Genomic DNA, 14,464 nt, shown 5'->3' on the forward strand with positions numbered 1-14,464 from the left:
GAACCGGACCAATCAAAACCTTTAGCCTCAAGTGCATTTGATTGGTCTGGTTCCAAGCTGCATACATTTGCAAAAAAACAACCATAAAATCTGCATCAACTTGAAGTTCTAAGCCTCCCATTAGCGATCTGTGCCTGTAATAATGTGTCACTCACCTCTGCCGTTAATATCTGAATTCATCCACTGATGCATAAGCCGGGTCCTCTGAAACAAAACACAATCTCATGAGTACAAAGGAGAAATGCAACAGAAAATTCTACATACGAATAAATAAAGGAAACCTGTAAAAAGAAAAGACAAAAAAGAGTTTAACTTGCCTGGGGCTTCTACCGGCCCCCTGCAGACGTCCTGTCCTGCTCCGGGACAAAACGATCCTCCAGTGCCCCGCCATTGGTCACTTTCATTTCCTTCAGTCACCAGCCACTGCGCCTGCACGGCCATAGCCACGCGTGTCCTCGCTCCTACTCACATTGCTGGGAGTGTCCTGCGCAAGCGCAGTACAAGGCTCTATCATACCGTGCCTGCGCAGGACACTCCCGGCGACGTGAGCGGGAGCAAGGACACGCGCAGTCAGGGCCGAGCAGGCGCAGTGGCTGTCGACTTGTAAGTCAGCGGTAAGTAAAGTGAGCCGTGACGGGAGACCAGAGGATCGTTGAGTACTGGCAGGGGACAGGACCTCTGCGGGGGGCCCGTAGAAGCCTCGGGTAAGTTAAACTTTTTCTAATTACAGGTTTCCTTTAACCTCTTGAGGACCAGAGGTTTATACCCCCCTAGTGGCCAGGCCATTTTTTACAATTGCGGAGTTCACAGCTTTAAAGAGAACCTGAGGTGGGATTTAATTATGTTAGTGGGGCACAGAGGCTTGTTGTGCACACTAACACCAGCCTCTGTTGCCCCATGGTGTGCCTCCAAGACCCCCCTGTGCGCCGCTATACCCCCCGCAGTGCTGGCGACACGCAGCGTGTCGCCAGCACAATGTTTACCTCTCGTCTGTCAGTCAGCGCCGCTCCCCCGCCTCCTCCGTATCGGCGCTACCCGCCCGCGTCACTTCCCTCCAATCAGCGGGAGGGAAGGGACACAGGCGGGTAGCGCCGATAAGGAGGAGGCGGGGGAGCGGCGCTGACAGACACGGCATAGGTAAAGATTGTCGCCAGCACTGCGGTATAGCGGCGCGCAGGGGGGACATGGAGGCACACCATGGGGCAACGGAGGCTGGTGTTAGTGTGCCCAACCAGCCTCTGTGCCCCACTAACATAATAAAATCCCACCTCGGGTTCTCTTTAAGGGTTTATTGCTCAGTCATACAACTTAGCACCCAAATTCATTTTACCTCCTTTTCTTCCCACTAACCGCTTCCAGAGTCAGTGAGATACACATACAAGACTCACTGATAGACTGTGTCAATACGCATGGCTGTGAGAAGAGGAGATTGATATCCACGGAGGATCTTGTTATGAACAGTTTAGACCACATGGATTGATGGCATTATAGCAGTTGTGGGAAAATATACGGTAACTCAAGTGGACTGTGTAAAAACGGAAGTTATATTAAACCACAGGCATTATATACCAGCAGTAGATTATTGATTGTACTGATCATATGATATTGACATCTGTCTGAGCTCAGGCCTAGTGCACACCAAAAACCGCTAGCAGATCCGCAAAACGCTGGTGGATTTTGAAGCGTTTTTTCTTGTTATGAAGCGTTTTGCTAGCGTTTTGCGGTTTTGTGTAGCAGATTACAGATATTGTTACAGTAAAGCTGTTACTGAACAGCTACTGTAACAAAAACGCCTGCAAAACAGTTCTGATCTGACGTTTTATCAAGCATTTGCGTTTTTTCTATACTTAACATTGGAGGCAGAAACGCCTCCGAAATCCAAAAAATGCTGCAGCCCGGGAGTTTGCGTTTCAGCTAAAACCGACCCGCTCTGGTGTGCACCAGCCCATTGAAATACATTACCCAAGCGTTTCCTCAGCTGCAAGCGTTCCGAAAAACGCAACCGAACCACTCTGGTGTGCACTAGGCCTCAGTGTGTGTGTGGAGGCCTCAGGGTGTGCACCGGTGGAGGGCAGATGGAGATGTCCAAATGTGAATGGGAGACCGATCTGGTTTGCATAGGGGAGAGCTGGCCGACCAATATCGGGCAATACCCTCACAGGGACAGTGGGATATATGCTAATTATGTGTACTGACCTTTGGTTTTAATTGACTTTAGGGGGGTTTACGCGTCACAACATGCTGGGAATTTTTGTATGCGACTAATAGATTACCATTTTTCATAAGCATATGTAGAGACTGAGGTCGTTTGTTGTTGCATGTAGGTGAAATCACATTGCCTGTGGTGCGTTGCGCTGGGAGTACCCTATCTAATGCGAGCGTATACCTACGTTACCGTGCGGTGAACCTGCAAGCGGACAAGCGTGGACCTAGCCCAAAAATCCATCTACTCGAAATGTGTCCGTAGCAGTTCAAAAACATCAGTATAAATCACAATAATGGGTTATCAGTAGAACACTGGGTTATCTAGTTATTTTTAACTCAATTAGTTTAATCCTCAGCGTACGTAACCCTCCTGCTTCTTACCTTGATGAGTAATAGGAGTTTGTGGAGGGGGCCGCCTAAAAAAACAAAAGAGGAAAGAGAAAATTGGTGGCACTGTAAAGCAGAACATGCAGAGCAACAGGTTAAACCTTCAAAGAGGACCTGTAACCTCATAACGGATGATCACATTAACCAATTGTTCTAGCTCGTGACACCTTGTTTCACCATCCCAAATGTTTTGGTGCCCCTACAAAGCCACTGTTTCACTCTGTAAAGGTCATTATTAAACATGACGTGAAAAATGTTAATATATACCTAACTCAGTGTCCCTAAAGGTGCGTACACACATGCGACTATAGTCGTTTGTAACGATCGTTCCCCGATCTTTACCAACGACGATCGTTACAAAAAACGAACGAGCCAAATCGCTACAAAAGAAAGTTCTGTCTCGGCGGATTTTAACCAACGACGATCGTTTGCAAAAGTAGTACATAGTTGGAAACGGTCGTTCGTACTAGGCTTGACATGCGCATTTCACTATTTCTCTGTGAAACTTCTCATTTTTATGCGCAGGCGCAATAGATGCTTTACGTCAGGGCTGGATTACTGACCAGGCAACAAAGGGGCCCCATTAGCACATAAACCAGCCCTTGCCATCCTGTCAGCGGTGGCTGGATGGTATAATGGTTAAAGGGACTCTGAGCAGTGCAGTAACTATGGAAAGATGCATATCATTTTAAAGCTCTCTTTCTCCTCTTTCCAATGATATCTAAACGGCTGCTCTATGCCTTTTAGTTTTCGATATTTTCGCGATCGAAATCGCGGCCACAGGACGACTTTTCTCCAAAGTCAGCGGTGGCTGGATGGTATAATAGTTAAAGGGACTCTGAGCAGTGCAGTAACTATGGAAAGATGCATATCATTTTAAAGCTCTTTTTCTCCTCTTTCCAATGATATATAAACAGCTGCTCTATGCCTTTTAGTTTTTGATATTTTCACGATCGAAATCACGGCCACAGGACGACTTTTCTCCAAAGTTGGCAGCTCGATTCAGCACAATGCAATGAAATATAAGGTACCCAGGGGGATATAATTACAAACATCATGCTGGTAGGTGTGAGGATGTAATGAATTAGTTGTGGGTATGCTTAAAGGCATATCCACAGGCACTGCTTGGAGTCCCTTTAAGGTCTCTGCCGCTGACACAGGAGACCAGGGTTCGAATCTCAGCTCTGCCTGTTCAGTAAGCCAGCACCTATTCAGTAGGAGACCGTAGGCAAGTCTCTCTAACACTGCTACTGCCTATAGGGCGCGTCCTAGTGGCTGCAGCTCTGGCGCTTTGAGTCCACCAGGAGAAAAGCGCGATATAAATGTTATTTGTCTTGTCTTGTCAAATGATGCCGTGCGCTGCTGATTGTCTTCAGAGCCAGGCTCTCCTCCTAGGTCCCCCTCCTGCTACTGTGCGCTCTGCCGCTGCCCACTCCACCCTCCCTTCCCACAGAGAACCACAGCTGCAGCAAGAATGATAGCAGCAGATGGCAAACGCTCACTCACCTATCCATGATCCAAGCAATAGAGATCCCGTCATTTGAAACCCATCTGTCTCTTCTACAGTGCAGCCGCTCGCTCTGAACTTCCTGATTCTCAGATTAGACATGAAGTAGGAAGTAGTAATAGTAGTAGTAACAGAGCGGCAGCACTCTAGAGGAGACAGATGGGCTCCGGATGACGGGACCTCTATTGCTTGGATCGCAATAGGTGAATGTGATTCATCTGGTGCTGTCATTCTCCCCCACTGCAGCTGCCTTCTCTGCTGGACTATCGTATTCACTTGGATGGAGGCTGCATGGTGGCTGTCTAGTTTGGGAGGAAATTGGTTGTTCGGTGGTGGGAGTGGTTATGTAATTCTGTCTGGGGAACGGCTTCCGGTTTGGCGGTGTCCAGAGCTTTCTGCTATTGCCAGGCTGGAGATGCAGGGGGAAAGTGCTGCTGCTGTGATATCTGGCGCCCTCTTCACAGGGGTGCCCCAGCCCCTGAGTGCAAATGTCCCAGCCATTCATCTCTCACTCTGCATTTTGCCGCTGCTATTCCCTGCATTGTGCACCCACAGAGGAAAGCGTGCTGTTGCCCATAGCAACCAGTAGCTCGGCTGCCCGGTGTGTGCGACATATTGCTGTGCAGCTGCATCTTCTGATTCTTTTACGACATGATGGGGGGGCCCAAATCAGTTACTTTGCTTAGGGCCCCATTTAGCCTTAATCCGGCTCTGCTTTACGTGATGTAACGTTCGTTCTAACGATCAGATCGTTACACACCTTTTAAAACTATCTTTACATAGGTCGTTCTTTCATCAATTAAAAGTTCGTTCGTCGTTCTCAACGAACGATCGTTGTCGCATGTGTGTACGTAGCATTAGGCTCTTCAGATGCCTTCAGGCTACTCCTTGCGTTCAGCCATCCCTCCATCTTGCTGTTGCATATCCCATTTGGAACTAGTGTCTGGATTTTAGAGCACATGCACTATCCATACAGATGTCCTCTTTGTACTCGCTCCCGCACGGCTGTGTGTAGCAACTGTCGTCGGGAGGATCCTGGCCATGCGCAGTTCCGATTTTTCCCAGGATGCTCTCGGCCATGGTTGATCTGCACAGACGTGCTCGTGCACAATACGTGGGGTCACACAGCGTGTACTGTACATGTACCACAGCTAGGAACGGGGCATACAAAAGCGGCAAGATGGATAGGAAGGGATTGGTCTGAAGAGGCGCTAGAGGCTAGCTTTGAGGTGAGTATATATATATATATATATATATATATATATATATATATATATATATATATATATATATATATATATATATATATATATAATGATTTTTCTCACCTTAGGTACACTCTAAGCTAAATTCCACTCTTTCTTGTTCTCAATCATGCATTTAAATGCCTAGCGCCCCATTACCAAAACCGAAGCGGCAAACATAGGTTCTTACATTACATCATTTCTGGGGGTGTGGTTTACCCCAGGAACCTCCAGGAAGATGCAGGGATACTACAGGAAAGGGCAGGCCTTAAGGATTCACATTGGCAGTACTGTCAATTTGGTCTAGTTGTGTGATGTATCAGGTTCACGTTAAAGGGACACTTAAGTAAAAAAAAAAAATTGAGTTTTACTCACCTGGGGCTTCCAATAGCCCCCTGCAGCTGTCCGGTGCCCTCGTCGTCTCCCTCCGATCCTCCTGGCCCCGCCGGCAGCCACTTCCTGTTTCGGTGACAGGAGCTGACAGGCTGGGGACGCGAGTGATTCTTTGCGTTCCTGGCCACAATAGCGCCATCTATGCTGCTATAGCATATATCATATACCATATAGCAGCATAGAGGGTGCTAATGTGTCTGGGAAAGCGAAGAATCACTCGCGTCCCCAGCCTGTCAGCTCCTGTCACCGAAACAGGAAGTGGCTGCCGGCGGGGCCAGGAGGATCGGAGGGAGACGGCGAGGGCACCAGACAGCTGCAGGGGGCTATTGGAAGCCCTAGGTGAGTAAAACTCATTTTTTTTGTTTGACTTAAGTGTCCCTTTAAGCAGCTACATACATATTAGTTTCAGCAGATACTAATTAGCTCTCTCTGGATGAGCACACCCCACTGATAACAAAAGCGATCTGAAAAGTTTAAAAGTTCATTATTTCTGTTTGCTTGCAGCTGAAGGTATCAGATTGCCAGTTACACTGAAATGGCTGCTGAGCAAATGACAGAGTTAAAACAGAACCTTTTCAATTGAAAATAGGGTACTTACATATTAGGCCATCAACCAGACCAGCCTATCTCTTTCACATGCAGAAAAGTGTGCACCTGATTCATTCATCATGAATCAGCTGCTCCAGAGCCATCTGCGGCTCCAGAGAGCACACACTGTCTCTGGCGCCTCTCAGTGGATCAAACAAAAAGTACACCTGAATTCTCAATGAATGTAAAAAAAATGACACGCCTTTACTTACATCATACATGACAAAAACTAGGGATGGTTGTAAATGCCGATTTCCTATTCCGCCTAAATTACAGTTACCAAAAATGCTGGTTACCGATTCTGCAGATTTCCGTGGAAATTCAAATTCCCCATACCATTTTTTGGGACATTTTTGTTAATAAAGTTGTATAATTTTGTTTTTTTAACTTGTTTTGCAGAACCCTACCGAATGCTCTGACTGGCCAAATACTTCTAAGTCGGAAGCAGTGGACCAATCACAGGCTGCAGAATTCTTTCCTGGAAATCAGAATACTGCAGAAATTTTCAACCAATCACCAGACTCGGTAAAACCTCAGTACTATTATGATTGGTCTAAAATTTTTATGGTATTCTGATTTCTGAGATAAACCTCCGCATTCTCTGATTGGTCCAATACTACCGAGCATTTCCAAGTCCTGTCATTGGCCTAAAATTTCAGATTGTACCAAAAATGTTCTGACACGAGGGGAAATACAGAGTGGCCGCTGGACAACAGCCTAATACGTACGTACCAGTTTTACTTCCACGTTACACTTTCTCTATTTCATTCATTTCATTTGAAATTATGTTTCCCGTGTCTTTATTTATGGCGTAAATAAAAGTGTTAATTCTGTCATTGTAAATCCATGTGTACTTTTTATTTGATCCACCGGGAGGCGCCAGAGCACCGCCAGTGAAGCAGGTCCTTGATGAGTCAGCTGCTCTCCAAACACAATGCACACTTTTTCTGTATGTGAAACAGATAGGGCAGTCTGCTAGAGAAGGCCTAATATCGAAGTACCAAAAATAGGAATATGGCAGGGAGGTTCTATTTACTATCGGTACTATGCATACAGTTCATTATCTTATAAGTTTATTTTAACCTCAGGTTTCCTTTAAAGGATAACTATCTAAGGTGGTGCCAGAAGACAGAAGGTGTGTAATACCTTGGAGTAACATAGGGAAGAGGAATAGAGAAATAGTTGGCAATTTTTTTTTGCCTATATCCCCTCCTGTACCATGAAAACCAGGTCTGATAGACGTAGAATCGGATCGAGCAACAGCAGATTCTATCTGTCACAGGGGAAGCCTATTAGAAAAATCTTCAGTGTGGCAGAGACTAAAATAGTTCCCAACTCCCTCCACCGCTGTATCAAAGCCTCTCTCGTTCCTACTTTTTATTACTCCTACAGTTATCATATTTGCTTTTGTGCACAAGTAATACAAGTTTCCAAAGTGTAGTTTATCTTGCCCTGAAAGCTGCCATTGCATTTTATTCCAGCTGCTTTTTATTATATATTAAAATCTTCTAACGAGCTATTCTGAGCTGTGTGTGTGCTTGAAGCACAGAGAGCTTCTCAGAGAGTGTTTTCAGTTGTTAACACACAAATGTAACAACATTGGAATGTAAACAAAGATACTGTTATCTCCAGTCTGGATGGGGATTTGAAGCTGAATAGCCTTTGCATAGCAGGACAAAGTGCTGTGTGTAGCTATTTCAATGATGTTCTGCTACACATTTTTTCAGGGATTGTAGCTTTAAAGTGGCCCTGAATTGAGAATGTCCTCTCTGCTCTAAAAGATACGCAACAGTATAATACCCTTTAACCTGCTGAGCGGTCTGGACGAGCTCAGCTCGTCCAACACCGCCAGAGGCTGCCGCTCAGGCCCTGCTGGGCCGATTTCCACCAAATAAAAAGCAGCACACGCAGCCGGCACTTTGCCAGCCGCGTGTGCTGCCTGATCGCCGCTGCAGCGCGGCGATCCGCCGCGTGCAGCGGCGAAAGAGGGTCCCCCCAGCCGCCCGAGCCCAGCGTAGCCGGAACAAACAGTTCCGGCCAGCGCTAAGGGCTGGATCGGAGGCGGCTGACGTCAGGACGTCGGCTGACGTCCATGACGTCACTCCGCTCGTCGCCATGGCAACGAGGGAAGCGAAACACGGAGGGCCGCTCATTGCGGCCTTCCGTGTTATTCCTTGCCGCCGGAGGCGATCGGAAGATCGCCTCCGGAGCGCCCTCTAGTGGGCTTTCATGCAGCCAACTTTCAGTTGGCTGCATGAAATAGTTTTTTTTTTAATTTAAAAAAAACCCTCCCGCAGCCACCCTGGCGATTTAATCAGAACGCCAGGGTGGTTAAACAAAAAAAAAAAAAACATTTCTTTGTTACACCTGATACAAATCCTAAACTATGGGCTCGATTCACAAAGCAGTGCTAACCCACTTAGAGACTTTAGGCGTGATAACCATTGCACCACGCTGGTGAAAAGCCAGTTTAGGCATGATAATTTTAGATAAGTTTAGATCTCGCACAAAGTCCCGCGCGCAAAGCAGCACCATTAAACTCTATGCGAAGTGCACCAGACTTTGCTAGCGCAAAACTTTTGATCAGCTGTGCACTGCGGTGCTAACCCAGTTGGTGCTATAGTTATCACGCCTAAACTTATCACACCTAAACTTATCACACCTAAACTTATCATGCCTAAACTGAGTTTAGGCGTGATAAAGGGCTTTTCACCAGCGTGCTAACTGTTAGCACTGCTTTGTGAACCAGGCCCTAAATCTGCACAGTTTCTACTTCCTGATTCATGGAAGCAGACATATTGCTAACCTCCTGTGCTTTCAGATGGCCTTATGTGCTATCTCTGCCATAGGCAGTCATGTGACTCAGGGGAGAGATCAGACTACAACTTGTGATTAAACACAAATGAGAATTACACAGGCTATAAACTCTCAGTGTTTAGATGAAAGTGCTGAAAAGTTACTTGATAGACACGGTGGGAAATAGGCAAGGAGCGATGACTGGTGAGATAAGTTTTGAGAATTAACCTCTAATGGATAATTGTGTTCAGAGTAAGAATGTGTTATATTCCTGAGAGCAGAGTTACACTATAAAGTTGTTACCTTATTACTGGAGGAGGTGCCATGTTCTTCTGATTGTTGTAGAAGTTTTCATACGGGACAGGAGCTGGAAAGACAAAGCATAGATGTTGTAGCCTTTAGTAGATTATTCTGCTTATAACTATTCATACAGTTTATCATGCTTCCACATTATCCTGGTAGTGTACCTGAGACAAAAGTGGTCTAAGGCAGTGATGGCTAACCTTGGCACTCCAGCTGTGACAAAACTACAAATCCCATCATGCCTCTGCCTCCGAGTTATGCTTAGAGCTGTCAGAGTATTGCAATGCCTCATTGGGCTTGTAGTTCCACCACAGCTGGAGTGCCAAGGTGTTATACTCACCTGGGGCTTCCTCCAGCCCCCTTGAGGCCTCTTAGTCCCTCGCCGTCTCCCTGGGCCGTCCCTGTCCCGCGCCAGTACTCTGTCCCAGCCGCACTTCATTGCCCATGCACGGCCCGGCAGAACGCGCTCCCCCATCGCACTCCCACGGCCAGGAGCGCTCTGCGTCTGGGCACCAGAGAAAGCCGCTAGCAGAACATCAGTAAAATTCAGTGCCGACTTTCCAATAGTAAAATATCAAGTGCTTTACTCTAATCGCTGCTCAGTCCCAATAACCCCCAAAACCCACCCCAGGAGGCCAGCATTCTGTTGCTTTCAGGTGGGGGGGGAGGGACAATGGACCTGAGCATGTATGATGTCATGTGGCGGGCAGGGTGAGTGAGGAGGTCAATGCTCTCAGCCAGTGCTCAGTAAGGTTGATCCGCCAGGAGCATCCATATGAATTGGCCGCCGAGAGACTTCGGCTCAGGGTACAGCCAGTACATGGCTTATCCTGCTGCTGCACAAGTCCCGGCGGGGTTCATTACTATTCCCCCTCTAGGTCCAGGTGGATAGTGGAGAATGATGTAATTCGGCTTCCATAGCCAAAAGTTGAATTACGGTGTTTTAGAAGCAACTTCAGCTCCGTCTTTTGACGGCGCCGAAGTTACTGTTTGTGCGCCGCTATAGCCGTAATTTCTATTACGGTCTATGGTGGCGCCGGCTGCACCCAAATCTCCTGCTCTGTAATTACAGCGCTCGCCGACAGGATGATTGCGGCAGAGTCAGTCCGCATTGGCTGAATTCCATCTTGTGTGTGTGTGTGTGTGTGTGCACGGCTTTAGCATGGGGCGGGGCCTTCATGTGGAGATCTCAGAGTTTGCAGGGCCTATTACAATGCTTAAGGCGTGTCCCTTTTCCGGCATAAGAGGCGTGGCTTGCTGCACATCTCGTGTAAATGCTGGAATCTTTGCCTAGGCACAAGGGGCGTAACTAGGAATCCCCGGGCCCCCCTGCAAAAAAAAAATCTCTAAGAGCTTCATGTTACTTCCTGTTTACACAGGAAGTAGCATAAATCACTTACTGATGGACCTCCGGCGCTAAGGAGGTATGTGTCCAGTCTGCCACCGCCCGCCCGCTGCCCCTATTGATTGCAGGAGGGGACGCGCTGAGAGGAAAGTCCGAGGTGAGGGAGGGGCGGGAATGTTCCCCCCCCACCACCACCAATCTGCCACACTCTCCTCTTATGCTGCGACCCCTCCTGCCCCCCAAAAAGTCCCTGAGCGGGCCCCCCCGCGGGGGCAGGAGTCGCATCCCCTATTGTTACGCCGGTGCCTAGGCAGCGTGCACAGACAGTCCCATGGGGCGTGATGAATAGACGTACCTGGCGGTTTATCTCCTGTCCTGTGATGTTCTGTGAAATATTCTATGTCTTTCTCAATAATGCAGCCTTCCAGACCCTTCCGGACTTCTTCATACATCTGGAAGGTCAGAAGATAAAACGTCATTTTGTACAGTGGCTTCGTTAGTATATAATTGCACTTAAAATAGAAAAGTATTAATTCTGCCCCCAACTCCTAAGTAATCAATAATAACTATAATGCATTCATGTTTTTCATCCTGAAAATATTTAGGCCCCTTTTACACTTTTTTATACCTCCCAGCTTTTTGAGATGAGAAAGAGGGACACTTAAGCCACACCCCTGATCACGCCACCATCACACCCCTTCTCACGCATACCATAAAGATTTCATAAGAAAAATATGCTGTTTTATAATTGAAACCACACTGTTCCTTTCTATCCTTGTTCATTTTCTTTCATATTAACATTTTACAATTAGTAATATATCAATTTAAAGAGACTCCGTAACAAAAATTGCATCCTGTTTTTTATCATCCTACAAGTTCCAAAAGCTATTCTAATGTGTTCTGGCTTACTGCAGCACTTTCTGCTATCACAGTCTCTGTAATAAATCAATGTATCTTTCCCTTGTCAGACTTGTCAGCCTGTGTCTGGAAGGCTGCCAAGTTCTTCAGTGTTGTGGTTCTATGAACTCCCCCTTTCAGGCCCCTCTCTGCACACTGCCTGTGTATTATTTAGATTAGAGCAGCTTCTCTCTTCTCTCTTATCTTTTACAAGCTGGATAAATCGTCCTCTGAGCTGGCTGGGCTTTCACATACTGAAGAATTACAGACAAGGGCAAAGCTGTTTGCAGGAGAAAAAAGAGCAGCCTGAAACTTCAGTGCATGAGAACTGCAGGGAGAAAGAAACACACAAATGATCTCTTGCGATTCAAAAGGAAGGGTGTATACAGCCTGCTTGTGCAGGGCCGAGCCTGGGCGGGTGCTGCGGGTGCAAGGCACCCAGGCGCCTGCCTCTGAGAGGCGCCGCCCGGCCGCCGCTCTCCCCCTGTGGCCGCCGCTCGCTCGCTCCCTTCCTCCCTCTAGCCGCCGGCGCTGCGTCAGACCTCGATCAGGCGGGCGGGCGCTAGGACCTAGCACGCCGCACTGATATGCGGAAGTGACATCACTTCCGCATATAGAGCGGGTGCGCCTGGCGCCTTCTTACTGGTCGGGTCGCCCGCTGATTGAGGTCTGAAGCTGCTGCAAGGTGAGGAGGGAGCGGCGGCGGCAGAGGCAGCAGCGGCGGGAGGGGAGGGTGGGGTGCGCTCCTGTCACTACCTAAACGGGGACCCTATACCCCCTGGCTACCTATCCTGGGCACATATTACCCCCTGGCTACCTATCCTGGGCACATATTACCCCCTGGCTACCTATCCTGGGCACATAATACCCCCTGGCTACCTATCCTGGGCACATATACCCCCTGGCTACCTATCCTGGGCACATATACCCCCTGGCTACCTATCCTGGGCACATATACCCCCTGGCTACCTATCCTGGGCACATATACCCCCTGGCTACCTATCCTGGGCACATATACCCCCTGGCTACCTATCCTGGGCACATACCCCCTGGCTACCTATCCTGGGCACATATACCCCCTGGCTACCTATCCTGGGCACATATACCCCCTGGCTACCTATCCTGGGCACATATTACCCCCTGGCTACCTATCCTGGGCACATATTACCCCCTGGCTACCTATCCTGGGCACATATTACCCCCTGGCTACCTATCCTGGGCACATATTACCCCCTGGCTACCTATCCTGGGCACATATTACCCTCTGGCTACCTATCCTGGGCACATATACCCCCTGGCTACCTATCCTGGGCACATATACCCCCTGGCTACCTATCCTGGGCACATATACCCCCTGGCTACCTATCCTGGGCACATATACCCCCTGGCTACCTATCCTGGGCACATATACCCCCTGGCTACCTATCCTGGGCACATATACCCCCTGGCTACCTATCCTGGGCACATATACCCCCTGGCTACCTATCCTGGGCACATATACCCCCTGGCTACCTATCCTGGGCACATATACCCCCTGGCTACCTATCCTGGGCACATATACCCCCTGGCTACCTATCCTGGGCACATATACCCCCTGGCTACCTATCCTGGGCACATATACCCCCTGGCTACCTATCCTGGGCACATATACCCCCTGGCTACCTATCCTGGGCACATATTACCCCCTGGCTACCTATCCTGGGCACATATTACCCCCTGGCTACCTATCCTGGGCACATATTACCCCCTGGCTACCTATCCTGGGCACATATTACCCCCTGGCTACCTATCCTGGGCACATATTACCCCCTGGCTAACTATCCTGGGCACATAATACCCCCTGGCTACCTATCCTGGGCACATAATACCCCCTGGCTACCTATCCTGGGCACATAATACCCCCTGGCTACCTATCCTGGGCACATAATACCCCCTGGCTACCTATCCTGGGCACATAATACCCCCTGGCTACCTATCCTGGGCACATAATACCCCCTGGCTACCTATCCTGGGCACATAATACCCCCTGGCTACCTATCCTGGGCACATAATACCCCCTGGCTACCTATCCTGGGCACATAATACCCCCTGGCTACCTATCCTGGGCACATAATACCCCCTGGCTACCTATCCCGGGCACATAATACCCCCTGGCTACCTATCCCGGGCACATAATACCCCCTGGCTACCTATCCCGGGCACATATACCCCCTGGCTACCTATCCCGGGCACATATACCCCCTGGCTACCTATCCCGGGCACATATACCCCCTGGCTACCTATCCCGGGCACATATACCCCCTGGCTACATATCCTGGGGACACTGGCTGTTTGTCATTATGTGCATTTGCTGGTGAAAAGCAGTCTCTTGTTATGTGAATTTGCTGGTGAAAAGCAGTCTCTTGTTATGTGCATTTGCTGGTGAAAAGCAGTCTCTTGTTATGTGCATTTGCTGGTGAAAAGCAGTCTCTTGTTATGTGCATTTGCTGGTGAAAAGCAGTCTCTTGTTATGTGCATTTGCTGGTGAAAAGCAGTCTCTTGTTATGTGCATTTGCTGGTGAAAAGCAGTCTCTTGTTATGTGCATTTGCTGGTGAAAAGCAGTCTCTTGTTATGTGCATTTGCTGGTGAAAAGCAGTCTCTCGTTATGTGCATTTACATGGGGAAAAGCAGTCTCTCGTTATGTGCATTTACATGGGGAAAAGCAGTCTCTCGTTATGTGCATTTACATGGGGAAAAGCAGTCTCTCGTTATGTGCATTTACATGGGGAAAAGCTGTCTCTTATGTGCATTTAGTGGGG

At 48.3% G+C, this 14,464-nt stretch overlaps 1 protein-coding gene across 2 annotated transcripts in view; it reads right to left on the reverse strand.

The window, feature by feature from the left end:
- The window catches only part of PSTPIP2 (proline-serine-threonine phosphatase interacting protein 2), a 152,639-nt gene that overhangs the window by 4,050 nt on the left and 134,125 nt on the right, over nt 1-14,464 (reverse strand). For both annotated transcript variants that reach the window (XM_068252270.1, XM_068252279.1), the window contains exons 11-14: nt 11,124-11,220; nt 9,424-9,487; nt 2,587-2,621; nt 156-204 (exon numbers count right to left, since the gene is read on the reverse strand). In XM_068252270.1, coding sequence (XP_068108371.1) covers nt 164-204; nt 2,587-2,621; nt 9,424-9,487; nt 11,124-11,220 — 237 coding nt within the window. In that variant the 3' untranslated portion in view covers nt 156-163. The remainder of the gene's footprint in view (nt 1-155; nt 205-2,586; nt 2,622-9,423; nt 9,488-11,123; nt 11,221-14,464) is intronic.

Source organism: Hyperolius riggenbachi, chromosome 1 (assembly GCF_040937935.1).
Source record: "Hyperolius riggenbachi isolate aHypRig1 chromosome 1, aHypRig1.pri, whole genome shotgun sequence".
Classification (NCBI taxonomy): Eukaryota; Metazoa; Chordata; class Amphibia; order Anura; family Hyperoliidae; genus Hyperolius; species Hyperolius riggenbachi.